At 53.0% G+C, this 26,782-nt stretch overlaps 8 protein-coding genes across 8 annotated transcripts; 4 read left to right on the top strand and 4 right to left on the bottom strand.

Moving 5' to 3' along the window:
- Positions 1-217: 217 nt before the first annotated feature.
- On the bottom strand, positions 218-2,859 carry KVR01_005816 (uncharacterized protein). Its single transcript, XM_044782627.1, has 5 exons — positions 2,109-2,859; positions 1,869-2,041; positions 1,468-1,792; positions 1,260-1,396; positions 218-1,185 (listed from the first exon to the last, which is right to left on the bottom strand). Exons 1-5 carry the CDS (start codon positions 2,369-2,371, stop codon positions 899-901), a joined length of 1,185 nt encoding a protein of 394 aa, XP_044644619.1. The 5' UTR covers positions 2,372-2,859; the 3' UTR covers positions 218-898.
- Positions 2,860-4,404: 1,545 nt separating this feature from the next.
- Positions 4,405-6,299, bottom strand: KVR01_006073 (uncharacterized protein; the record flags this gene model as incomplete). The annotated part of the gene is made up of 2 exons (XM_044791202.1): positions 4,405-5,101; positions 5,131-6,299. 2 exons carry the CDS (start codon positions 6,297-6,299, stop codon positions 4,405-4,407), a joined length of 1,866 nt encoding a protein of 621 aa, XP_044644876.1.
- Positions 6,300-8,766: 2,467 nt separating this feature from the next.
- On the top strand, positions 8,767-9,755 carry KVR01_006343 (uncharacterized protein; the record flags this gene model as incomplete). The annotated part of the gene is made up of 3 exons (XM_044793699.1): positions 8,767-8,991; positions 9,046-9,215; positions 9,272-9,755. The coding sequence occupies 3 exons, from the start codon at positions 8,767-8,769 to the stop codon at positions 9,753-9,755; spliced, it is 879 nt and encodes a 292-aa protein (XP_044645146.1).
- A 363-nt stretch (positions 9,756-10,118) lies between these two features.
- Positions 10,119-10,721, bottom strand: KVR01_005850 (uncharacterized protein; the record flags this gene model as incomplete). Its single annotated transcript, XM_044785478.1, has 1 exon — positions 10,119-10,721. One exon carries the CDS (start codon positions 10,719-10,721, stop codon positions 10,119-10,121), a length of 603 nt encoding a protein of 200 aa, XP_044644653.1.
- A 559-nt stretch (positions 10,722-11,280) lies between these two features.
- KVR01_005752 (uncharacterized protein) lies at positions 11,281-12,948 on the top strand (the record flags this gene model as incomplete). Its single annotated transcript, XM_044789288.1, has 3 exons — positions 11,281-12,178; positions 12,237-12,351; positions 12,409-12,948. Exons 1-3 carry the CDS (start codon positions 11,313-11,315, stop codon positions 12,946-12,948), a joined length of 1,521 nt encoding a protein of 506 aa, XP_044644555.1. The 5' UTR covers positions 11,281-11,312.
- Positions 12,949-16,904: 3,956 nt separating this feature from the next.
- KVR01_006308 (uncharacterized protein) lies at positions 16,905-18,757 on the top strand (the record flags this gene model as incomplete). Its single annotated transcript, XM_044788247.1, has 4 exons — positions 16,905-16,982; positions 17,092-18,386; positions 18,448-18,508; positions 18,569-18,757. 4 exons carry the CDS (start codon positions 16,905-16,907, stop codon positions 18,755-18,757), a joined length of 1,623 nt encoding a protein of 540 aa, XP_044645111.1.
- A 471-nt stretch (positions 18,758-19,228) lies between these two features.
- Positions 19,229-20,605, top strand: KVR01_006136 (uncharacterized protein). Its single transcript, XM_044784261.1, has one exon. The coding sequence runs from the start codon at positions 19,420-19,422 to the stop codon at positions 20,068-20,070; it is 651 nt and encodes a 216-aa protein (XP_044644939.1). The 5' UTR covers positions 19,229-19,419; the 3' UTR covers positions 20,071-20,605.
- A 57-nt stretch (positions 20,606-20,662) lies between these two features.
- Positions 20,663-25,007, bottom strand: KVR01_006191 (uncharacterized protein). The gene is made up of 3 exons (XM_044785056.1): positions 24,902-25,007; positions 24,234-24,847; positions 20,663-24,111 (listed from the first exon to the last, which is right to left on the bottom strand). Exons 1-3 carry the CDS (start codon positions 24,979-24,981, stop codon positions 21,218-21,220), a joined length of 3,588 nt encoding a protein of 1,195 aa, XP_044644994.1. The 5' UTR covers positions 24,982-25,007; the 3' UTR covers positions 20,663-21,217.
- Between the last annotated feature and the right edge of the window lie 1,775 nt (positions 25,008-26,782).

Here is a 26,782-nt window from a genome sequence, read left to right as displayed (position 1 = left end):
GCCTGGGACCCCTGAATCTCAGGCTGATAGCCGCATACGAGATATGCTTATTCTTTAGACTGTGGCCGGCCCAGCCGGTGAGCCACTCACAGCGCGGAAATAGTGATCACAACATGCCCCGCGCTGTAACCCTGATATCCACCTGCTTAAAGGAGACGGCTAACCATTTTCCCCCTCTATTGTTGCATTGTGTACACGAGCTCCTGGCCAGAGCACCGAAGTATCTACCTAGTTAGCAGAATAAGAGCCTCTCGCTGGAACTTCCTAATAAGCGGCTTCGAGGAGCCATTGCGCGAAATATTATCGCCGCCGCAGCATGCAAGCCATTGACGAGCAACTGACATGCTTAGTTTTCGAGTCACACGTGGACATACCGTTACCTAAGTACCAACACCGCCACATCTTTGAAAATTGCATGATATTAACACAGTGCTCCCGTGGTTAGCCTGGCCTTGGTATGTCGTTTTACAAGAGATTTTCTAATGGAAGGTTGGTCTCTAGTAGGTGGTCTCACAAGAGGTAGTCCTGGACACCTCAGTAAGATACCCTAATGCAGGTTTTGCTGTTGAATTGTGCTAAGCATCTACCATCCCGAGGCGGCCATGGGGGTAGAAGCAGATAGGGTTTACATAACCGGCATAACACGCTCAGTTATTTGCCGTATAATTGGGTTCAACTTGGTTGTTTATCCCTCTGTGTATTGACATGGGTTTCGACAGTTTCTATCCTCCATTTACATGCTTTCAGAGGAGTCAAGTTTATGGGTTCTGCTGCCCGATGCTGCCGTGCAACTTCGCGAAGATGAAAAATATATACTGAATGAAAAGAATGAAACAATTTTACCGTGGCCCAATAAGGTGCCTTCCAGGCACATGAACACGATAGGCCTTTTACAAGCTTATGCGAAGGAAGGCTTCGCGTTCTTCAGCAACATCTCGAAGAAAGCCTGGTGCCATGTTCCAGCCTCCGGACTTGGCTTGAAAGCATCGGGCATTCCGCAGAAGGAATCGTAACGGACGGCCGAAGTGTCGCTGGTTCCGTCACTCTCGCCACCGGGCTTGACCCACACGAAGGCATCGGCCAGCTCAGAGCCAGTCTCGGCGGATGGGCGGAGACCGAAGCCGGCGCCGTTGACGTTGCACCAGTGGCCCCACTCCTGACGAAGGCCTTGGACACCGTTACGTCCTGGGTAGATATGTTAATTCCGGTAGCCTGAAGTCGCTGAGAGCGCGCCGAACACGGGGACGAATGAAACTCACCAGTGTCGATGATAGCGTGGTTCGGCATGCCGGCAGTGGCCAGAGCCGCGCCAAACAGCTCGACGTACTTCTTCTCGTTCTGAGCAGCGTTGTACTGCCCATCAGGGTCGTTGGCGAACTCGCCAGGCGTGGCATCCCTGGTAAATTTTGGGTTAGTATTTCCTCTCAATCACCTTCCGAATACCAGTGGTAAGAGTCCTTTACATACCAGGAGTTCCATCCTGCGACGTTCGTGGCAATACCGCGGAACTGCGACGGCGAGCCAGCAGCCTTGTAAGCGTTGGCAAGCTCCTCAGCGCCAGGCTTGAGGTTATCGTTCCAGCCCAGCCAGCCACCGTGGCCAGCATCGAGGTACTGGACAACGTTGGGCAGGTTGAGGGTCTTCAACGCGTAGGCAACACCGTCCCGGTAGCCAGCAGCGCTGTTCTGGCAAGTCTGGAGGTCGATGTTGGTGACCAGGTTGGGGAGCGAGTCGGGCTCGATGACCAGGGCGAAGGCTGTGTTGGGGTGCGCCTTGATGATCGCGGCGATTGCTGAGAGTAACTGTTAGATACACCACGTCTTCTGATAGATTGCAGAAGCAACTGGATGGGTGGGGATTCAACGCACGGTCAATGAACTCGGACTTGTACCGGGCGAGCTCGCCCACTGCGAGTTCTCCGTTCGACGCCTTCGCGGCACAGTCTCGGCCTGGGAGATCGTAGACCACGACACCCAGGACATCGTCACAAGGAACATCAGCAATAGCGGGCTCGAGTCGGTCGATGTTGGCGATAGTGTCACTTTATCGCGCTGTGTCAGTCTGGTGCCACGGCTCGCTGTCCATCGTTGGAGAGGGCCAAGACTCACACCCAAACAAAGGATCCAACGTCTGCGACCTTCAAGGCTTGCTCCTTCAAGGGGCTGGTCATGCCCGCCGCCGCAGCCTCAATCTCAGCACGGTAGAAGTTGTTGGCGTGCAAAGTGTGGGTCTGGAAGACATTGGCGCTGGCGTCGAGTGTCACGGCTGAGGCGCATGCGCCAGCCTGCCTGGGCTTGGCGTTCAAAGTCCTCGACGGTGCCGCGCTGACAGCGGCCGCCAGGCCCAGAGCCGAAGAAAAGGCGTACTTCATGATGGAGGTCGGCTGTCGAAGAGAGTGACTGTGGTGTTGGAAGACTGGCTGTGGAACGCTTGCTGGCCTGAGTGCGATGCTTGGATAATCCAATGGTCGAGGGCAGAAAGGAAGGCATCATGGGCCTTTTTATTACTTTGAGGACATTGCGTCAACCGCCCTGCAGAGTGATGGCTGGCCTGCTCATTACTTCCGACTTCTTTTTGGGAAATTTTGAGTTAGGAACCGGTCCTTTGAACCGCCTGGGCATTCCACAACACCCGTAGTCGCAGGGCCTCGCAGTTGACAGTGGGGAGCCGATCGACAAGGTTAAGCGGACATGTGGGCGATGGCATGATGTACTTTCGGAAGCGTCTCTCCGCTTCTGCGTTCCTCGAAGCCTGTGTCTCTCTGCAAAACCACAAGCCCTGCTTAGGCTTGAGGTTATTCGGCCTGCGGGCCCGGTGGCACGTCTTTGCTTGCTTACCTGACGACGTCACGCAGCGCGGTGGGTTCCCGGAGAAAATAGACCGATCTCCCGACCCGGGGCTTGGAGATATCTCAGGGGCGGCGCAATATCAAAGTGCAAGGATAGGCCGCCTCGGCCGGCTTGTCCAAGGCTTGGTTGGCGCTACGGCTGTCCGCATGCGCGCACGGAGAGCGGAGCACTGGCTTGGCAGGCGCTTGAGAGTGGGCAATGAGCAGATCCTTTTCCTATTTGACACTCAGACAAGCTCCGAGACCCCAAACGGCAATTGGCCCTGTTTCGTGTAAACGCTGGATTGAAATACACGCACGGCCGTGACCTGCGCATGTGAGGTACGGTTCCTGAGATGCTAAAGGGAAGGCGTTATTCACGAAAGGGATAATTGCAGGAGGCAAGTCTGTTTAACCAGCGCGAGAAGGAAACTACCTAGGTATGTGTCACGCGTCGGAGACAGCTCGTACGAAGTGATATCCACCTGCTGTCAGCACTGCAGCTATCCCCATGGTCGTTCTTTGTCCAACACAACAACAGCCAGGGATGCTGTTGGGCGGCCCAGTTTTCATTCCCCATCAGTTCGACGCAGGTGGCGGAGCGGTCCGATGAACCTTTTCGGCTGTTAATGATCGATTCTGTAATACAAGTATCCATGGATTGTACCGAGATGTGGCAGATGATCGCCTTGGGCACACGATGAACATAGATCTGTACATGTCTGTTCTCTTGGCCGATAACATGCACCAGTCTGTCAATATTTCGTAATGGAATTCGTGTCTACAGAATTTCCGGAATGATGAAGCGCACGACTGTGGAACGCTGCCTGATTTGGCTCGCACGCCTACCACGCCATTGCAGCCTTGTGCTACCTAGGATCACGTTCGCGTGGAAACTGCTTCGATGGGAGTCCTACGCCTACGAGTAGCCCTGTTGCTCTCAGTATTTTCTGTGCATTACTGTAATTTTGTAAGCGGCGTTGCGGTCCGAGATCAGCAGCTTAGCATATCTTTGTGGAGTTTCACATGGGCTATTATGGCCATAAACCGGCACGTCACCCAGGTGCCGAGAAGCTGTTTGGTGTCATCACATGGGATAACAAAGTCCCCGCGGCCTGCTTATCTATGATGTGCTTCTGGTAAAAGGTTGCCCAAGTATATGATTTGAGGAGGTTGTCCTACAGGAGCTTGTCCTATGAGAGGTTATTCTGTAAATGGTTATTCTATCAGACGTTATTCTATTCGAGATGATTCTGAAGGAATCTCAACTTGAAGTGCATGGGATTTTGTCATCTAGGGGTTTACGCACAGCGCACAGCGGACACCCCGATGCCCTGCTATTCTTGCAATACAAGCGTCCGCGCGCCAATGGAGATTTCATTCACTTATTGAAGTGTGCATGAATTGGATATCAGACTAGTATTTTAGTCCCAACATCAAACGAGACACATTCCTTCGCTCTGAGTTACACTTTCTTCAGAGCCCTCGTCAGATGTCAGGCCTACTAGTTCACATCAGTCCGTTGCCTACGGAGAATTATCCGCTTGCACACTGCGTGGGAGCCCCTAAATCCCCGATCATTCAAGCAAAATCATTGTCGACTCGACGCCAGACACATCCCTAATGTCCGAGGACACGAGGCTTGAAATGAGGCACTCCCCTAAGAGAAGATAGCCTCCGCCCGGCCCCGTTGCTCGGCGCACGGCATACGGCAGCGCCATTCCATCAAAGAGACAGATGCAGTCGCCTGGTTGCGCCGACCGTGGCATCCACCCAAGTACTCCGTCAACTGAACGACCAAAACGCCTGAATTCCAAGGCGTAACGAATACTCAACGCGGTTTTGGCCCACTGCACGCCTCTGAAGCTTTGCAGAGCTTCAATCTTGGCATCTTTGCCCTGAGCTGCTACAAACGCTTTGATACAGCGCCGATACGTGGTAAATCCGCTTACGGCCGCGTCCATATCGTTTTCCCAGGTAGTTGTCCTTACCAGATTCTCACACAAGATGGCGCTGAGAAATGCAGCATCGTCGTTGTGGGCCACCGCCAAGCAGTCATCAATCGAACGGTCCAATGAACTCATTGCCCTCTCAAAGTCGTCTGCAGAGTGTATGTTCCAGTGCATCGCATTTGCCTCGGTCAATCCGCTCACTTTGGTCGCCAGCTGCTCAATAGAGTCAATAACGCGACCCCTGACCCATAGTCTGTCACCCTCAGTTACTGTTTGTATCTTCAAGTTTGTGCTCCCAGACTTCTCAGCAACCGAGTAAAGCCTAGAATGAGGTTGATCACATCCATCGACAGACGATGTTGACAGGTCAGAGCCTCTATATCTAGTACCCAGGACTTTAACAGTGGTCGCTCGGGTGACGCAATGGAAAGTAATGACCACATTACTGAGAGATCGCGAGAACTTTCCAAACAAGCGCGAGAGAATCTATCGCAGAGTGTCTCGATAGTGGTATTGTAGTCGATGAGGTGGTCGAACTTTGTAGAGTCGGTCGCAATGCTAAGCAAAGCAAATATTTGGTCTCTGTGGTCGGTGCATTGGAACATGGATGTCTTTCCAAGCAAAGGAACCAGCGCTTCGTTTTGAAGTACCGGCCCCGACAGCGCCATTGATCGCTGGTAGCACAAGTATGGGTGCTCGGTTCCGGTGGTGCCAGCCTCGAGTTTGTTTGGGTGCGCTTCAAGAAATCGTTCCCTGGCCCAAGGGTTCCGATTTAATAAGAACAAGAAGCATTTCAAAGCCACCTCGGGCACCGTGCTGGAGCTTGCCCAAAGGATTAGACCAGCCTCAACTGAGCTGGCAACCTCCTGACACACCCATTTTCGACTAAACCAGGGACGGCGTAAAATCAACCATATGTCCGAAAATGCCTCAATCTGAGCTGAAAGTCCCCCTATTGAAGCCTGTAGAAGATTCCGGACTACAATGTTGTCATTGGCACGGTATCGTTCAAAACAATCTCTGCGTGTCTCCGCCCCGTCGCGATATTTTTGGTAGTCGGATTTCAAGATGTCGTGGAGACGTCGAAGCGAGTCAAAAGCTCGGGCCGTGGTTTCGTTTCCCTCGCCCAACCAGATCATTGTACCTGATGCCTTGCTGTATATGTCGTGCATGATGCGAACCTGCGCATTTCGTTCTGGAATATCCTCCTGGTTTATACACAATGCGTCGACCCACATCAACCGCATTTGTCCCGGGGATTTTGGCCTCATGTGGCAGAGAGCGCTGTACAAGCTGGGTCCTATTTCAATTCTCATGCCGGAGCAACGGATTTCGGTCCGTGGGGAAGGACTTCCCCATGCGTAAGATAGGGCTTCGAAAGGTGGGGCATCGTCGAGAGGGACTGAGAGCAACTCGACAGAGAGCTCGGGGTCGTCAGAACTGGGTGCAGAGTAGAGTTTGAGGACTCGAATATGTCGAAGACTGGGCAATGGGGGATAGACATATGTTTCTGAAGCCATGTTCCATTGATGAATAGGGTCTACAGGCTGTTTGATGGATGAATTCACAAGGTAGGAGACTCGCAGGTCGGCCAAGAGTGTCAGCAAAAGAGGCAAGTAGCCTGCCTGCAGGACAAGTCAGCTCCACTACACCACGAAAAATTAGACTACTTTGATTGGGTACCCTAGGGTAGCTAATTCCATTGGCATGTAACAGGGCTAGGCAGCTTCGGCAATTGACTTCGGTGTGATTGGTCTCTGCTTGCAGCCCGCCAACTTATGAGCGCATCATATACGCCCTATCACCAATATGTGACACACTTTTCCAGCCATCTACGAAGGCATTGTCCCTTAGGACGTTGTACTCTAGGGGGCTATTCTGCTAGGAGTGTATCCTAGAAGAGGCTAGAGAGCTATCTTATAGGAAGTTTCCCTATAAACCCTACACGGTAGGGATGTTGCTGTGGCCACGTCGCGGTACATGATCAAAGCTTTTAGGCAACATAGGTAATCTTGAGCTCTATTCTACGAAGCACTGAAGGACTTGAGTAGTTCTTGGTCTAAAGTTGTCAGTAAGTCTGGCAGAACAAAAAGGTAAGCAGGTTGATCTTCCTTGCTTGCAACCCTGCGTGGAACCGAGCCGGCGACATGCACTTGACACTATGAAGGTAGGTTCAGTATCAGCAACATCTGGGAAGAAGTACGGATAACGAAGTCTCTGGCCATAAACTAAAAATACAATGAAGTCCTACATCCATTATATGAGACGGAGAGCACGACATGCGGCTTCCGGAAGGACTTTTTTTACTAAGTACCTACCAGGGGGAGGGGGGGTCTCTGACATAGGTGTATAATTATATTAAAAAATAATATTTAAATAAAGTCTAGATAGTATATCTAAATACTAATAAAAGGTTAATAAAGTACTATTATAAATAAAATCTATTAAAGGGTTAATTATATATTAGATTTTAAAATTATATTAATATATATTAAAAATATTAAATCTACTAATATTAAATTTTATAACTTAACTTAATAAATTAAAATTTATATTTCTATATTTCTATAACCTTTAAGAAGTTATATATAGTCAAGGTAAATAATAATTAAAAAGTAGTTAAGTTAAGAATAAGTTAAAAAAAGAAAGAAAGAACTTAATTTTAATAAAAATTAGACTCTTTTTTACTTATATATTAAACTTTTAATAGTATATTATATACTATTAATTATAAAATCATATTAAACTAAAAAACATTATAATATTTAAATATTATATAGTTATATTAATAGTATATTTATATTTTAAGGGAATATTAGTATTAGTTTAAAATAATAATATTATAAAGTTAATTTACCCCCCTCCCCCCGGTAGGTATGCATCTCTTAGCTTACATACTTCAGGTAACCATGTTATCCAGCAGCAATAGCATCATCTGGTACGGGACGTGTGTGGACAAACAGACAGCAACCAATCGAGTCTTTCCCCCGAATAGTATTCTGAAGAACCGAACTCTGACTTCATGTATTCCTATCTGATTCTTCAGGACATAGACTGCGCTCCAACTCAGAATTGACTTCCGCAAGTTAACAACAAGAGTTCCCAGTGACCGGTTCCCAGATGTCACCAAAGCCGATCATAATGCAGTTAAAGCTAGGGGACCTCGTATTGAAGAATTCTAAATTACTCGATGTTAGAAAGAGATGTTCCACCGCCTACCATATGTTTCAAATTATTTATTATCTTTTAAAAAAGTGGTTTGTTACTATAATCGTGCTCCGTGGGCTCCAAAAGTAGGAACGAAGGAGGCTGACTAGAGGTGCAATTTCTCAGATGGCCCGACTATAATTAGTGAGCACAAGCCGGCGATAGCCATGAAGTATGTTACTGTCATACTACGGGCCGATAAGTACGAGGCAAACGGCATCACTCGGCAACGACGAAGATTCCGCGCGGCTAGCCTGATCCCTCCGATTAAGCCGAAAAGGGATAATGGCCACGGTGGAATATGTTAGCACGGCACTAATAGCCTCAGCTGTGTGTATTCGCACCTTTCATCCCTGTGATCCTCATTGGATACGTGGATAACGTGAGCTTACTCAAACAAAAGACCCATACAAGGCGGCCGCGCGAAGTTCCTTTTACGGCATTGCAAGCCCACAATCAGCCTCGAAGGCGTTCTTGGCACGAACTTGATCCCACAGAATGGTGCTGCATTTTCAACCAACCTGCAAGAAGCTGTGTCAGGAGACACCGTCTAGGATGATCGCAAGAATGGGCTCCTTCTGACGTCAGCAACTCTGGATACATGGTTGTTCACATGATGCGACGACAGTATGAGCCTGCGTGTCTGCAAATTGTCGATGGAACAGCCCAAGTATATAATCGGCCATGACGGCGCAAAAGAAATGATCCGACTAGTAGTACACACATCGTTTACATTTTTGAAACAAATACTTTTCATCGTTGCAAAAGAAAAAGTTCATCATGGAATCGGCCGACCACTCAGCTAGCCCCAGTCTTATCAACCCACTCACTCGCTATGCGGACTTCAAGTTCGACTTTCCCCCAAACACGTACCCCAAACAGGTCCTCCAAACGAATTTCAGGTACCCTCCAGATTGCGGGGAGACAAGCTATGTTGGGCATGGAAGACTTAAGGGTCGCCATGCTTTAGTCACTGGAGGCGACTCGGGAATCGGGAGAGCCGTTGTCATTGCTCTAGCCCGAGAGGGAGCCAAAGTGGCGATTAACTACCTTCCTGAGGAGGAGCCAGATGCCGAGGATCTCGCACAATTCCTGGCCAAGGACGACAAGGTCAAGGACTACCTCATCAGAATCCCTGGTGATCTAAGGAGCAAGTTCTTTTGCTACGAGCTCGTCCAGAAAGCAAAGGAGAAGCTTGGTGGGCTTGATCTCATAGTGAATAATGCTGGGTGAGTACGAATACACGCTGAGACCCCATGCCACTTTGGTATTGACTCCGTGGCAGAGTTACCGGCGGAAAGGTTGGAAACTTCGACACTTCTGATCCGGATGATTGGGACCACGTTTTCAAAGTCAATGTCTACGCAGGTCTGCATATCACCCAAGCAGCTGCGCCGATACTTCCTCCGGGATCATCCATCATATTCACTGTGTCGTCAGCTGGCCTTTCTCCCCAGCCTGGGACAGTTGCATACTCTGCCTCCAAGGGCGCGCTCCGCAACTTTGTGAACGGAGCCGCGGCCGAACTTATCAAGAAAGGCATCAGAGTCAACGGAGTCGCCCCGGGTGTCACATACACACCACTGATGGTTGTCACCGGTTTTAATGAGAAGGATCTCGATGGCTTAGTCGCTCAGTTGGAGCCACAGGGACGTGTCCAGCAGCCTGCTGAATTGGCTCCCGTTTATGTAACTCTGGCAGATGGCCAGTCGTCCTATGTCTGTGGCAGCGTTTATGGGACTCACGGAGGTATTTTGGCTGCCTACTAAAGATTTTGACTGATCTGATGACGGATAGAGATCATATGTGCGTTCCGTAGCTTAGGTATATACTAGTATATGATTAGGTAGAAATTGAAGTGTTTCTTGTCCGTCTGCAGAGATTTTCCCCGAACAGCTTGCACCAAATCGTGTGCTTCATCTTCGCCCATAAATTTCTGGTGTGTCAGGAATTGGCCGCCAAACTTTGAATCAACAATCAATCCCCAGTGTATTTTAGCACCAACTGCTCTCAGACAACCTCGGAGACACCAAGGGTAAACATACCACAGCTTCCATGAAGAATATGTAACGTATTGAATATGTGGCGGTAATATGGTGGTAGTATACTTAAGGTCGTGATACAGTTTTCTGTCATTTCTTACTCGCAACACTCTTCGGCATACCATCCCACCTCTCAAAATTCCTCGCATCCAAATCAAACAAATCAAGCAACCTCCCCACCATCTGATCGAGAATATCATCGATAGATGAAGGCCGCGTATAAAACGCTACCACAGGCGGTGCAATAATGGCGCCCGCCCTCGTCACCTCCATCATATTCCTCAAGTGAATCTCACTGAACGGGGTTTCCCGGACAGACAGTACCAGCCTCTTCCTCTCTTTCAAGCACACATCTGCAGCCCGCGTGACCAAATCGTCACATATCCCCGCATTGATCGCAGCCAACGTCTTGACTGAGCATGGCGCCACGATCATGCCATCCACACGGTAAGACCCGCTCGCTATGGGCGCGGCGAGGTCATGTGAACTGTAAGAGTAATCCGCGAGGGCTTTTATCGCTGCAGGCGTGTAGTCTGTTTCCCATTTTATCGTCTCGGCGGCCCACTTGCTGATGATGATGTGTGTCTCGACGTTAAGGCGGCGTAGGGTTTGTAGCAGACGAATGCCGATCTGGGCGCCTGTCGCGCCTGTTATGGCGACAATGATCCTTTTCCGTGGTGTGCTTTCTTTCATATTGGTGTTGATATGTGATAGAGGTTTTGGGAGAAAGTTTGAGCGGTGGTGGCAGGTTTGTATGATGTTGTGAATGGGTGGGTTATGGATCTGGAATACTCAAGTGTCCACAGATGGCATGACTCAGGGGGTGAGAATGTGTCTAAGGTGATCTTACAAGACCTGGAAGAACACGCCGCACATCTGTATATGAGTTGAATTCAAGGTCCTTTCTCCTGAAGAATAGGAGAATCTTCAATAGGCTGACCCAGTCCGAAGTCTCCGGCTTTCCTTTCGTTCACTTGATGGAGTAAGCTACCTAGGTACACTCCGTGAGTGATCGATCCACTGGTGGGCCCGGGGAGTTCGGAGCATTTGAGGACAGTGCATCTCGGCGAATTCGGAGTGCTTGCTGTTGATTGTTCTTGCTGGCATTCGATGCGATCGTACGATGGAAGGGGGCAAGGAGACAGATAACTATTTCTTGGCCATACCAGACGCTGAACACGTTTTGGTCGGAATTGGTTCAATCCTCTATCGCTTTTTTTCACCTATCAAGATCTAACCCATCCTGGCCCTTGGTCCTCTTGCTTAACAATATCATCATCCAAAATGTCGTCCACAAACCCCCAAGACCTTCCACACATGAACTTCCGCTCCTTTGTTGAGTCACTGAGAGCAGATGGCGACCTCGTAGAAATCAACGAAGAATGTGACCCGAACCTCGAAGTCGGCGCCATAATCCGTAAAGTCGTTGAGAATGATGAGCGCGCCCCTCTCTTCAACAAGCTTAGTGGCCAGGATGCAGACGGCTTCTGGCGTATCCTCGGCGCACCTAACTCACTTCGTGCCGACCCTCGCCAACGCTTTGGACGCCTGGCGAGACACCTGGGCCTCCCGCCGACGTCGAGTATGAAGGAGATCCTTGACAAGATGGTCGCCGCCAAGACTGCCGCACCTATTCCACCCGTCGTCGTCGAGTCCGGTTCATGCAAGGAGATCCGGCTGACGCCCGACCAGTTTGACCTCACGAAGCTTCCTGCACCGATGCTGCACAAGTCAGATGGAGGGAAGTACATCCAGACGTACGGCATGCATATCGTCCAATCTCCCGACGGCAAGTGGACAAATTGGTCCATCGCACGGGCCATGGTGCATGATAAGAACCACCTTGCCGGCCTCATAATTGAGCCGCAGCATATTTGGCAGATCCACCAGATGTGGAAGAAGGAAGGAAAGGATATGCCGTGGGCGTTAGTCTTTGGCGTTCCGCCAGCCGCCATCATGGCAGCGAGCATGCCTCTGCCTGGAGGACTGTCCGAGGCGGAATATATCGGCTCATTGGTCGGGACACCGTTGGAAGTTGTCAAGTGTGACACCAACGGGCTTTATGTCCCTGCCAACTCGGAGATCGTGTTCGAGGGTGTCTGCTCAGCTACTGAGACGGTACCCGAGGGGCCCTTCGGAGAGATGCACGGGTACGTGTTGGCGAGACATATCCCCTTGGACCGCAAGATGCTGACTTCTTCTTTTTAGTTATGTCTTCCCAGGAGATGCGCACCAGCAGCCAAAGTACAGGGTCGACCTTATCACGCACCGCAAGGATGCCATCATGCCCGTCTGCAACTGCGGTCGGTTGACTGACGAGACGGTAAGCCGAGAAGTCCCCCGTCTCATGTCGCAATAGAGTAGCTGACCACAAGCATAGCATACCATGATCGGCCCCCTGGCTGCTGCCGAGATCGGGTTCCTCCTCAAGTCAAAGGGTATGCCCATTAAGGAAGCCTTCTCACCCTTCGAGTCGCAGGTGACATGGGTCGCTCTTCAAGTCGACACGAAGAAGCTCCGCGCTATCAACACAAACGCCGAGGAGTTCTGCCGCGCAATTGGCGACATTGTCTTCAACGACAAGGTGGGCTACACCATCCACCGTCTCGTCCTCGTCGGAGAAGACATCGACGTGTACAATTTCAAGGACGTCATGTGGGCTTTCTGCACGCGCTGCCGGCCTGGCTTGGACGAGTACCACTTTGAGGACGTCCGTGGCTTCCCTCTAATCCCGTACATGGGACACGGTAATGGACAAAGGGGCATGGGCGGCAAGGTGGTGTCAGATGCCTTGATGCCCAAGGAATACACCACCGGCCGGGATTGGGAGGCTGCGGATTTCAAAGAGTCGTTCCCTGCCGATGTCCAGGAGAAGGTGCTCGGAAGGTGGGAGTCCTTCGGTTACACCACAAAAGAATGAGCAGAACTAGTCATGATAGAGTATAGACATAGAAGTGTGGGACAAACGTTACGATGTAGCGAATAAGCGTCGTGGAATTCACAAATTTGGAAACAAGGTGTCGGATACGCCAATGGCTTGGTCCGACATGATGTAGTCAAATGCGCTCATTGGCGACATGTCAAAATCGACTGTAAAGTCCCAGTTGAAGGTCCCCATACCCCAAAAGCTAAATAGTCAGTCTCTTGCGAATTTTTATGTGGCTCATATTAAGACTTACTTGTCCTGCTCCATAGGACCTGCCTCATTTGGATGGGCATAGTCAGGTCTCATACCGGATATTGGTTGCTGATCGGTGCTATTGTCGACCACTGACTCTTGTGCGTTCGCGTCCCTATCTGCCAGTGCTCTGAGAGTTTTTAGTGCATGAAGTGCTTTATGAAGCGGCCCCGAAAGCTGGCCAGGATTCGAGTCTAAATCGCTTTCGCCCTCGGAAAGGCTGGCGATAACCTGATCTTGGAGAACTCGCGTTTCTGGCAGGTTTCTAGTTTCTCGCATTAGACTCAGAAGCAATATTGAAGTAAGACCGTTGTGGATGAAAGCCCAGGACCGCCTTGCATGTCCCGCGATCGCTCTGAGGCGCACGTAAGCCCGTACACTGCGCTTCAGAGACTCTCGAAATTGCCCGAGAACACGCAGCCGGTCGTCTTCAGTCAAGGCTGGTGACCCTCTTCTGGACACATATGGCCGAAAAAGTGTTGAAATGACGAAATGACGGTGGAGTTCAAAGGCATAGTGCTCTTGGATATGAGATATAGACTTGGCTGCTTTCAGATCGAGCAGGTATGGCGCTACAGAAGACTCGATGGATTTGATGTCATTCAGTATCAACAGTGGCTGGTTTGGAGAAGTCGACCGGGGAGCTAAGTAAGGCAGCGTGATGTGGCTCAGCCAGCCCATAGCTTGGACATACGAAAGCCCGTCGTTGTCTGTATCAAGGGGAGTCAAATCTTCTGTTATGTCAAACTCATAAGATGCTGGAGGACGACCAGAAGCTAACGCCAGCAAGCAGTCTTGCCAGACTATTGAAAGCCTGCTGTGGGTTAGTATAAGTTTTGTATTTACAGTCATAGAATATTCCCACCTGAGATATTTCGCGTCTTTACCAAAAAAAGAAGCCGGCGGCTGGCTACTTGTGATTTTGTGAAGACCAAGGCACTGGGCAAGTCTGATGGTGGTGCCACCGAGCACCCAGGCCGCCTGCGGCTTCATATCATTTTGAAGCACATTTCCAAGTAGGAGTAGTGTTTGGATGGCTTCTTTCGATGGCTGACAGACGTGGTCTACTGAGCGAAGCAAGTCGAAAGCTTGTTTTGCTGTGATAGAATCAGCACACATCTGGCATGCATTATGAAGGATGGTTTAGCTCACTGTGTCGTTGAACAACAATATTCCTTTGTTGCAAGTCCATATCAGAGAATTGAGCGCCAGCGGCTAGGACGGCATGAAGCAGGGACAACCAGTGAGAGTCCTCGGGTGACACAGGACGATTACTAGATTGTGTCTCGTTTGTGGTGTTGATCAACCGACATACTTTCTCTTCGAGATCATTTAAATTGTACAAGATGACATGGAAAGGATGCACTCTCCGACGGAAGTGTTCAAACAATTTGACGATCTCGTGGTCACTGGGCAAAGATTGATACGGCAACATCGAAGCATGGTCGTCTTTGCTAACACCGAGGAGAGGTAGAATCCCTGTTTCAAAGGCAGACTGCCGCAGATCATCTCTCGATCTTATTGAACGGCGTCGGACCATGTTGACCACAGATGTGTCCGCCAAGAACAGGCTATCGCTGGTATCGCGAATGATAGGCTCATGGCTCGACGAAGACACTGCATCCGCCTGTGTGTTGACGCGCACTGCCAATGGAGGGTTCGTGCATAAGATGTTCTCCCGCCCTGCCTGGCCATTGCTGGGGTCAAGAGCATCTGCATCCGTCCCTCTGTCCTCATGGGGCAGCTGTGGTGTCCGAATAGCCGCACGCGCTCTCGCTGCAGATCGTGCTGTCGATCGCTGGGTGCTGTGAGACTGGGGTGTGGAGCTTCCGTAATCGCATAAATCCGGGTGCCCACGCTTCTCACAGACCGAACAGGGGAGCTGCTTATCGCATTTGACCTTGCGCTCTCGACATGGCAGACACGACCTCGGGTGTCCACGTACACCGTTGCGGGTCTGGTGGCGTGATCTCAGCAGGTCTTTGAGGGTCGCACTGTCGCGCCTCGGAGTGTTCGGAGAATGGCACGGCGTTGAATCCATAGTCATGTTCTTCGGTGTCAGGAGGTGATGAGAACTGAAGTTGTACAGATGGAATAAAAAAAGAAAGCAAATCTTTGGAAATTGGCTTCTACTGGTCCAAGACCACCGACATCCATACACACCAGAGCGTGAACAGAAGGGAGCGTCGTCAACGTCAAAGTTGTTGATTTTGCCACGTGACATCGAGACGAGGCTCCGTCTCTTCCTCGCCCTTGCCCGAGGTGGATCTCTCCACCAGCTGTGATGAGTCCTGGGGTTCGGGTTGCGACTGCTCTATACTACCTGGAAGTAGGTACCTGGGTACTGACTCAATATGGTGGCGACCGCTTTGAGTGGATAAACAGATCTAGACAATTTGTTTTCTTGGCATCCACTATGCCATTGAAGCCGCCATGTCTTTGAACCTCTAATAAGGTCGTGTCGGGGTCCTCCAGCCTGCTTACATCTACCCTAGGAATTTGTGAGACCTCGGGAGACATGATTTGGTTAACCAGTCTATCGGGGTACCAAGTTCCGACTATACTAATAGGCTCAGTGTAGTGTCGTCTTGTACTGGCTGGTCATAATGCAATCTGACTCCCCTACTATCCAATTGCAACACCGTGCTAGGATTCGGTGAGGTTGAAAGCGCCGTAGCAGAGGCACCCACTGCATCCCCATGCTCTCCTCGATCTCGAATATCCTCTCAAGTGCTCGGCGGTCTTCGCAAAACCAGGCTATTTCAAAGGCCATTCTGGCGGGGCTTTGAGCGAAAAAGGGTGATCACTCTCCAGCGGATGGCCGTGTCCAGGCACTTACTTGCGACAGTGGACAGTGGGATGAAGTTCGTTATTCCTCGCTAATGAGACAAAATGTGAGCACAGTCAAGGCACGGGTCTTGATTTACTCTATCCGCAGGGAATCTGCTCCGAAGTCATTCTCGTGATTCTCGGCACTTTATTTATCAGAAGCCGCGAAGGATTGACAACATCCCGTGGTCAAACCCAGAACTCCTTCCTGGTTGGCTCACTCGGAAGGATTCTGTTGATTTAGCGTGTGTCTGTCAGCCGCAGAAGTCTATCCGACACCACCGTAGCAATATGACTAGCGCTGCCGTGAGACTAGGACCCTAGAGCAGAATAGTGTCATAAGCTACCGATATAGGTAATGGCCAGCTTCAATTCTTACAATTCATTCATGGGACATTACGTCCGGCAATATGGCTAAGATAAGCCTAGACATCACACACCGGAAAGTTTCTATAAACCCACCGATATATGAAAAGTTGTCTTATCGTCTTCGAGCCCCCCTAGTCTTTCTGATTCTTTGTACTTCACCTGCACTTCAGTCACAGACGGGGTAATTCACGATGAATTTCTTCGCATGCTCTCTGGCCTTGCTGGGCTTGATCCCATTTGCCCAGGCAGACCCTTCCTTGAAATGCACCCTGGATACAGTTGCCTCCTCTGAGCAGCTGTCTTGGTGTCCTTGTGGGGATGGATTTTGGTGTTCACGATTAGATGTTAGTCTTTTCATGCTTTCTCGAGGCGTCTCTAGTCAAGCTAATCCAGTCTCTCAGGTACCCCTCAACTATCAGAACCCAGGGCTCGGCCGAGCTTCTGTCCCTCTGGTCAAGTTACCTGCCGCTGCCAATTCGACACATGGACCATACCAGGGGATGATTCTGATCAATACTGGTGGCCCTGGAGGTTCAGGCACTGAGAGTGTTCAAAAGCTTAGCGGGAAGCATCTCCATGTAAGTTTCAAATAACACTTCTTTCCAAATAGCTGAATTATACACTGGGCGCACCATGGGAAAGAAGCCGATATGATCTGTTTTCCCTACGCATCTCACTCCTGACCAGCTTCATGTTGATCTTTTCTCTGTTTTTTTCCCTCGTCCAACGACTCTAGGCTTACTGAACGTGTCCGTCTGTGCGGCTAAGACGATACCCCGATATCCAGACTTAAATTCGGAATCGAGACCAAGGACGCCAAACTTGACAACGAGATCGGTGCCAAGGATGCCCGACGATTATCACAATAGCTTCATCCAGTTGGGGATAAGCATCGGCTCGCAGTGCGCGGCAGAGGCGGGCGGGGAGCTTGACCCTCACGTAGCCCGGCATACAGAAACCGGCGGAGAGCTTGACCCTCACGCTGTCCAGCACACAGAAAGCGGTGGGGAGCTTGATCCTCACGTAGCCCGAAATAAAGATAGCGGCGGAGAGCTTGATCCTCACACAGTCAAGCACACAGAAAGGGCGGGAGAGCTTGACCCTCACTCAGGCCCACATATGTCGACCGCAACCACTGCCCGGGACATGCTCAGCATAGTCGATGCATTCGCGGCGACTGAAGACGGCCAGAGGGCCGCGAGGCCCAGCCACCTCCTGAACTACTACGGAGTCAGCTACGGCTCGTTCCTCGGACAGACATTCGCCTCGATGTTCCCCGGGCGAGTGGGCAACATGGTCCTGGACGGCGTGGTGGACCCGCAGTCCTACCTCGACAACTCCCTCAACACCGTGACCCACGCCGACGGCGTCCTGGCCGGCTTCTTCATCTTTTGTCACGAGCTGGGCCCGGAAGACTGTCCTTATCACACCGGCTCCGCGGCCAGGGACATCCACGCGCGGTTTGCACGGTCGTACGCACAGCTCGACGCCGAGAAGGCCAGGGAGGAGAACTGGGCGAACGCCACGGACATCGAGCTGGCGCTGCTCAACCTGAAGAGCGGGATCCTGTTCGCGGCGTTCAACCCGATAAAATCGTTCGGGGATTTGGCTACCAACCTGCTCTACCTTGAGGTTATGCTCCAGGCGCAGAGGCTGAGCGACTGGAACTCCTGGATGGTAACGTCGAATGGAAATGCATCCCCGGCCGGGTGGGCCCGGTCCGGGGCAGAGTTGAGCATGGGCGTGATGTGTTCTGACCAGGGCAACATCTGGTACAACAAGACCCTGGATGACTTCCGGCCTGTCATAGACGTGCTCGAGGAAGACAGCATCGTTGGAGATATTTGGGCCAAGTTCCTGCTGGGATGCGCCGGTTGGTCTATCAAGGCCGCGGAAAGATTCGCGGGCCCATTCACTGGCGACACGGCGACGCCCATCCTCTTTGTCGGCAATACATACGATCCTGTGACTCCCGTTGAGAAGTGAGATTTTCCTGTACTCCTCCTCTCAAATCTTGCTATGATGTCTGACCATGAAACACAGCGCGTTGTCCTCGGCACAGAAATACAAGGGTGCCCAAGCTCTTGTTATTGATGCTTTTGGGGTGAGTGGCGCCTAAGAAGAAAAGCCCGGGACAGAAAATATCTGACATTTTTCACAACAGCACGGTATGATTTGGACCTTGAACCATTGCGGATTCGAAAAAGTCGCAAAGTATTTCAAGAACGGCGAGCTGCCCGGGGATGATTCATTCTGCGCGTTCGAGGGAGACAAATACAAGATCCCGTTCTCGCTGAGCGGGACGCTGGAACAGAGCATCCGCGAAGCCGGTTTGGCCAACCTTCGGAGCTGATTGTGCGTCCAGTGTAGAGGGTTGTGACTGTCCTACGTCTCCCGTCCGCGCAAGCCAAAATCACCGCTGGCGACTTTGCGGCATTGGAGTTGGATGACTAGGTATGGATGGCTTTTCAAGAGTACTTTGCAGTCCGCAGGGGGGCAGACAGGGTGTTTATTAAAGTTGCCACCAAGGTTGTCTGGTCATGTATCTGTTTAGTATCAACCTGATATGTAGGGATATCACGAGCGAATATGTTCTTCTCTGATGCTGAAATAACGTCGTGATAATACTTCCCTTGGTAACTGAGGGTGAGGAGGGAGCCATTCCACGGTACCTAGGTACTTAAGTACTTACATGAAGTCATGTAGATCTGGCGGCCGAGCTCGGTGCCGAACCCACCCCACTAGTGCCATCTGATTGGCCTTACCAAGTCCAACCCGCCTACGAGTCTAGCTCGCAGTCGTCACTTTGCCAGGCACCTATGCGGCTGCCCAGAGGACGGACGTCAACAGCCATCTGCCCATCTCCCCCACCACGAGCGAGTCGTCTCCTGCACCACAACCACCACCACCACACACAGATACGAGACATTCGAAGCCATTCCTTGTCGAACAACATACGAGGCGCACGTCGATATAAAACACACTTGCCATCACCATCCACCCCAACCGCCCACCATGAACCGCCTCTTCGGCTCCTCCAACAAAGGGCCCAAGCCCACGCTGAGCTCGGCAATCAGCAACGTCGACGACAGGATAAGCAGCATAGACGTGAAGCTGTCCTCCATCAACGCAGAGCTGCAGACCTACCAGACAAAACTATCCCGGATGCGCGACGGCCCCGGCAAGACGGCCCTGAAGCAGAAGGCCCTCAAGGTCCTGCAGCGGCGCAAGGCCTACGAGGCGCAGCGCGACCAGCTGCAGTCGCAGGTGTGGAACATGGAGCAGGCGGGCATGATGCAGGACAACCTCAAGAACGTCATGACGCAGGTCGACGCGATGAAGACGACGCAGAAGGAGCTGCGCCGGCAGTACGGCAAGGTCGACATCGACCGCATCGAGCGCATGAACGACGAGATGGCCGACCTGCTCGACGTCGGCAACGAGATCCAGGAGTCCCTGAGCCGCGGGTACGACGTCCCCGAGGACGTCGACGAGGCCGAGCTCGATGCCGAGCTCGAGGCGCTCGGCGCCGAGGTCGAGATGGAGAGGGAGCTGGGCGGCGGCGCCGAGGCGCTGCCTGGGTTCATGCAGGACGAGGTCCCTGATTTCATCGACGAGCCGCCGCAGGCTGAGGCTGGGAAGGCTGTCAAGGAGGCCGCTGGGTGATTGCACTCACTGGTGGTGGTGTGTTGTTCATGATGGCCTGAACATACACATGCACGCATGCTAAACTGAGGGGGGGGGGGGGACTTCGGTGATTCCTGTGTTCATGGATTGGATTTCGGGGCGTTCAAGGGAAGCAAGCATTCATGTCGGCAGCAAGCTGGATTGGAGTTGGGAGGCAAGAATGGCCACAGACTCACTCGTCTTTTTTTCGCCATTGCCAATGAATGGCATACTATACGATGTGCACAATGATGCGATCTATTACTCGCACGGCAGCATTTCGACGACGTTTCACCCGAGCCTGTGCTCGACCGTACCCTACGATGGGCTATCGTGCCCTTCTTCCGTGTCTGTGCCGAAATATCCTGTCGGCCAGCCCTTCTCGCGGCCTCTAATAAAGGGGGGAGATGGTCTCGATAATGTTCGTACCGCCGGCACGAGCCTCCCCGGCCACCCATTCATTGCCTGCCTGACCTCTCCAAGTCTCGGTCGACAAACACGTAAACCCGAAGCACACACGCAGGAAGTGTTCAACCAAGATATCTATTGCGTGCTACACAATCATACACGCATCAAAATGATCATGACGGTCATCTATCTCCCCTACACACACCCGATCCTTTGGATCTCTTCGTCGCTCCGGCTTGTCTGTCCGTGGCCTGCTTTCCAATTCCCTCTCTTATTGCCTCATTCCTTCTCCCTCTCTCTGCTCTCCTCCGGCCTAGTAAATTCACCCATTACAGGACCGCCGAAGAAACTGCCGCCGCGGCTGCTGGAGAAGAGCAACATCCAACGCCGACACGGGAGAACAAATTATTGAAAAAGGCAAGAACCGGGGGCTTTTTCCTTAATCTCAAGCTATCCACAGACTTAAACCGGACGCCCCATATGCACAGCCAGCAACCATGAAGCCAACTTTTTTACCCCTCGCCAAAGGTCCAGGAAAATCCGGAGAAAAAGAAAGAAAAAGGTACCGCTTGCCGTATCCTCGCCCCTACTCACTGCCCCGAATCTCTATCTTCGCGACTGCCACATTACAGAACACACACACACACACACACATACACATAGTGATACCAGGCCATCATCATCGTCATCATCATCACCATCCCGCTCCTTCTTCTTCTTCTTCCTCCTCCTCTATCAATCAGTCCATGGTAGCAAAGAACCTAGCGACCTCCTCCAGCTCCGGGTCCCCGTTGCAAAAGTCCCAGCCCACGATCACGCTCGTCTGGCTGCAGCAGATGATCCGCCGGGCGTCAAACTGAAGCTTGTAGATCCTCGTCGGCATCCCCACCTCGGGCGCGCCGTGGTGGTTGAGCCGGTGCTGGCCGCCCGCAGCACCACCACCCGCAGCTGCTGCTGGCGGTGGGGGCGGCCCGCCGGCCACGTTGCTCGGCGTGGCGGCAGCCGTGGGAGGGGCCGAGTTGGAGCCAGAGTTGGAGCCGGCAGCGGCGTTGTTGTTGTTGTTGTTGTTGTTGGAGCCGCCCGCCCCGGCGTCGTCGTCCGTGCCGTTGATGGCAGACGCGTCGGCGGCCTGGAGCGCCTGCATGCCCTGCAGGCGCGCCCTGGCCTGGGCCACCTGGGTGCGGACCGTCGCGGCGCTGACGACCTGCCTCAGTTGCGACCGCACGAACGGGCTCTGCTCGCGGTCGATGGCTGTCTGGAGGTGGCTCTGGAGGGTGAGCATGGTCGGGTAGTTGGTCAGGGCCTGCTGGAGGGCATGGACGCCCTGGGGGACGATGAGGTCGATCAGCTGCGCAAAGGAGCGCTGTGACGAGGGCGTGATGGTTGCCATGACTGGTGAGGTGACGTGTGTGATCTGGTCTGAGGGCACGGGGGCGACGTTTCGGGGCATGACGGGGTGGGAGAACCGCGGCCGGGACGCGCTTGTGTTTGCATGTGCTGAGCTGGCCGACGGCTCGGGATGTGTCCTCGATGAGCCGGCTGGCGTCGAGGAGCCCGATGCTGCGGAAGAGGCCGACGGGTTGGCGACCGTCGAGCTGGAGGCGCTTGCCCTTGCTGCGCGTGGCCGGAGGATGGGTGCCGGAGCCCAGTCCGCGGGAGGCTGCTGTCTTCTCGAGCTGGAGCCGGAGCCGCCATGCGAACCACCACCTGCGCCTCCAGGGTTGTTGCCAGGTGCTGGGCCATCGGGCGGTGGGCGAGGATGCGAGTGCAGCGCCCTCGACGCAGCCTCCTCTTGCTTGAGGTGATGTTGTGGCTTCCACTTGCCGGTCTTGTCCCGCCTCCAGATGATTATGGACTTATCATAAGACCCAGAGACAATCCTACCCCAGCGTCTTCCACCACCTCCTCCGGGGGGTAGCTTGGCCCCGTATGCCGTTATCTCTTCTGGATCCGTGCTTCCGGCGTTTCCAGGGCGGCCACGGCGCGGCGACGAGGACACCTCTCCATCCTCTACCGCCTTCATGTAGGCCTGGTCGACCCGCTTGGCCTCGGCTGCGTCCTCTTCGGCACTCCATGGGAGGTCGCCAAAGCCGGCCTGAACCGTCCGTACCAGGTCGGTGTGGTCCCTGAGGCTGGCCACTTCTATGCCGGTATCCCGACAGAAGACCTTCACCTCATTATCACTACTACCAGAGACGATCCGCTTGCCGTCGTACTGAACACAAGCAATGCCCTTGTTGTGACCGACAAACGTCCTCTTGCAAGCACCTGTCTGCCAGTCCCAAACCTTGATCTGACGATCGCCACTGGCTGAGACGATCTCGTTATCTACTATCTGTACCGCGTTGACCGCCGCGCTGTGGCCCTCGAGAACCCCAATCATGGTAAAAGGGGGAATCACTGGGAGCTGGTCCAGGGGCGAGGCCTCGTAGCCGTATCTCTTCACGGTGGTGGGCACCGGGTTGACCATGGTGTAGCCTGCGTCACCCGCCTTGAGCGGGCGGCGGTTGAAAATCTTGATGGTCCTGTCCTTGGAACAGGTAGCGAGGATACGCTTGTCGAACTTGACATTCAAGACCGATTCTCGATGTGCGTGTGTGAGTCGCTGGATGATCTCGCCGGTAGAGAAGCGCCAGACAATCACGTCCGAGTCACTGCTACCCGATACAATGATATCCTCCTCGGGGTCGGAGTCAAACTGGAGGCACAAGACGGAGCCGATGTGGCCAACAAGGGGCTTCCGAACCAGCCGCCTGGTGGCGAGATTCCATATGCGCAGCGTTCGGTCGCGACTCCCGCTCACCAGGTATTCCTCGTTGTACTGCAGGCTGTATATGCACTCATTGTTGTGGCCCTCCTCCAGGTGATCCGGGTGAGGCAGCTGAAAGTTCTTGAAGTTACCCTGCTCCCAGTTGGTCTCGAGCTTCATGCGCATCGAGTAGAGGTACTGCCAGTTGATCTTCTGCTTGCCGGACGACGCGTCGTAGATCCAGAGTTTCGACTTGAAGGCGGAGGAAGGCGGCGGGGAGAGCGCATCGGTGGGGCTGCGCGAGACTGCCTTGCCCTTGCCCTTGTCGAGGGTCTTGGCCCTCATGAAGGAGGAGCCGGCGCTCGAACCGGACCCGTGCATGTTGAGATCCCTCAGGGCCGGCGTCATTAGCGTCCGGGCGGAGCTACCGCCAAACAGCGACTCGTCGACCTCGAGGGTCTTGGGCTCGGCGGTCAGGAGGTGGTCGGCGTCGACCATCATGTGGTCCTCGTCGTCGTCCAGGGACACGGCCCGCTTCTTGTGGGTGTGTCCGTCCTCCTCGGACTTCTGGCGGTGCATGGAGCCGGGCGAGGTCCTCCTGTTGGCGAGCTCCTCCGCAGCCTCTATCTCAGACGCAATGACCTTCCACCCCTCCAGAACAAACAGACGCTGCCATAAGGTGCGGTCGAGGGCGAGGCTGAACCAGGGGCGACATGTCTGGGCGACAGACAGGAGGGAGACGGGGTCGAGGTAGCCGAGGATCTTGAGGCATATCTCGGCGGGCAGGTATCTGATGAAGTCGATGTACAGGCGGGGGCTCATCTTCTCGACGATCTCGGCGACAATGCTGGTAGGCAGGTTATCGAGGAGCTCGAGAGTCAGTTCTGCGAGGCGGACGAGGCGACATTAGCAATCACGGGGCGGCGGCAACGGACGGAAGCGTGTGTAACATGGGATAATGAGGGAGGTAGGCAGGGCGGCAAGCAGGTAGCCAGGCTGTACGTACGAGTCCTCAGTTCGGCGGGTAGGCTTGCGATGTGCGCCGACAGCCATCCTTTGACCTGAAGCGGGGAGGCGGGCGTCGCGGCTGTTGAATCCAGCTGTTTGGAACTGGACGAAAGAGACAGGTTGGTCGGAGGTGAGGGAGGGTTGAGGGGGTCTTCGGAATAGCCTTCGTCTGTTTGCTGTGAAACGCCGTAGCCTTCCATGGTGATGGGTTGGGCGGCGGGCGGCGGGCGGGTTCGCGATGCCCGCACACAATGCAGTGGCCGGGTTGGTGTCTTGCGAAGGAACGGGGATTTGGGATTGCTGGATGGGGAATTCCGCAGAGGGGCAGAGGGGGAGGCAGCTGTTGGAGCAGCTGTTGGACCAGACTGCCGAGTGGCCCAGGTAGCCAGGCAGGTCGGGATGTGGTGCAGGTAGGACAGGGCGTTGGCGGGCGGTTGGTCGGGCGGTCGGGATGGAAGGAGGATCGACGACTGTGCGTGCGTGAGTGCGTGCGTGCGTACGTGCGTGTACTCGTAGACCGATGTTGAATGCTCGATGCTCGATGCTGGAATGCAGTTGGATATGTGCGCAGAACGTAGAAGAAAAGAAGGGTGGAAATGCACAGAAGTCAGCCTGTCAGCCTGTCAGCGTGGGTTGGCAGTAAATAATCCTGCAAGAGGCACGAACAAGAGAAACGGGCGAAACGGCAGTGGTTGTAGATGATGCGTAATGTTGTTGTTTGCCCAGTCCAAACCCATGCATGGCATGGCCTGGCCTGGGCAGAGCAGAGTGGGCAAGTCAAGGTGGGACTTGGTCCCCTACCCTCCCTGTTCGCTGAGCCTCTCCTTCCCCCCTTCTGCTCCTGACAGCCGTTTTTGGCTTCTGCCTGCCTGTCAGCCTGATGAGTGGTGCACATCCCTGCACAGGCAAAAAGCGTGCTAAGCTCAACTCAATTCATACACAGTAACAATTGCTTGCCTCGCTACTCCAATCCATTTCGTTGCATCCCGTCCACCCAATCTGCCCAGACAAGATTATCCTCTGACCGTTCCCAGATTTGTTGCTGATCTGCTATTGAGTTCTGCCTTGCATGCAAACTCTGTCACAGCCAGCCAGTCGAATGTTCTTGGGTACCTAGGTACCCAGGTACTTGAGCACTGCCGTCGTGCACCTAAACTAGCATTAGCATACCTACAACGCATGCCGTCATGCACGATTATCTGGCAAGACCTCACATTCACCGTCAGATCATCTCCACCTTTGGATCAATAACCTGCCGGATCCTCTCATCCTGGTACATGATAATCGACACTACAGCCCCCCAGCCCCGGTTCTGATGGGCCCCAACCGTCCATCGTCGTAACAATAACGCCGCCCACGCCGACGACAGCATGTGTTGATGCAACATCACGCCCTCGCCCACGGCTCTGCATAAAATGGTTCTCGAAAACCTGTGTAAACTGGTTTTTATTTCACCCCAGATTCATGTCTGCCCCCTGCTTATACGCAGCACGGGACTGATCTACCCCGGATGGGCTCACCTGCATCCGAATAATCCCTGGAGGACCTGCACGTCATCCGCGCCTCTTCCAGGTTATTTCCCGGCCGACGCCCCCAACCCAGGTTCCCCCACAAAAGTCCAGAGCATACCTGGACTTCACCGTACTGAACAGGCTGAGGTCCCTTCCAGCGAGGCAACAAGGCAATGTAGACACCACCAAGCTCTGTCAGGGCTGTCAGGGCTGTCCAGGATTCAGGCTTCACCTTGCCCGGAACCTGATTGAGCCCTGGGCCATCTCAACCCGGCCATGTCATCCCAGCAACCACTTGCTTGTTTTCACTTGGCAATATTGCCGCAGGGACCAGCTGCTGGGAATTGGCTGCCTCTAACACAGGTCCCGCCTACCTCTTGTCTCTGTATGGCATTCCAAGAAAGAAAAAAGAATTCAGGATCTTCTTCAATCACCACATACTGGTTTCGCTTTTGTATGCATCCGGAGCCATGCACGACGCCTTATACAGTAGCAAACGCTCAAAGACGAGCTTGATGTCTGCCTAGGCGGTTTTGGCACAGGTTACTGTGACCTTGAGTTCAACGCCATCTTGTTTCCTCGTGTCCTTTGCAGTACACGCAAAGCCGTTGATTCTGTTTGGTCAACCAGCACCGGCACTTCTAAATGCACAGAAAATCATCTTTGCAGGAGACACACCATTGCTGTTCACCTTCAAGTTGACTTGTCAACAACATGTGATATGGAGAGAGTATTGTACGCCAACCTGACTTGCATCGGGGCTCGTCACTCGTCACTCACGGTATAGACGGAGGTCCTTAATAAAGGGCAAGGGAACAAGAGAATAATGTAAGTGCACTGCCTTTGCCAGCATGGCTGCGAAAGAGTTATATCCCTCCCCATTGGGCTTCCTACCATCACCTGTCAAATTCACGCGGCTCCTGCCGATTTACCGGCTGCCAGATGTTCCCGAAGTCTCTGGAAACGGGTAGTATCCTAGGAGCAGCTGGATGTCAAGGGGCTAGACTATATGCTAGTTTACTCTTCCTGCAATATC

The sequence above is a fragment of the Diaporthe batatas genome, assembly GCF_019321695.1.
Source record: "Diaporthe batatas strain CRI 302-4 chromosome Unknown Contig00006, whole genome shotgun sequence".
Classification (NCBI taxonomy): Eukaryota; Fungi; Ascomycota; class Sordariomycetes; order Diaporthales; family Diaporthaceae; genus Diaporthe; species Diaporthe batatas.
This window is presented reverse-complemented; position numbering and strand designations above follow the sequence as displayed.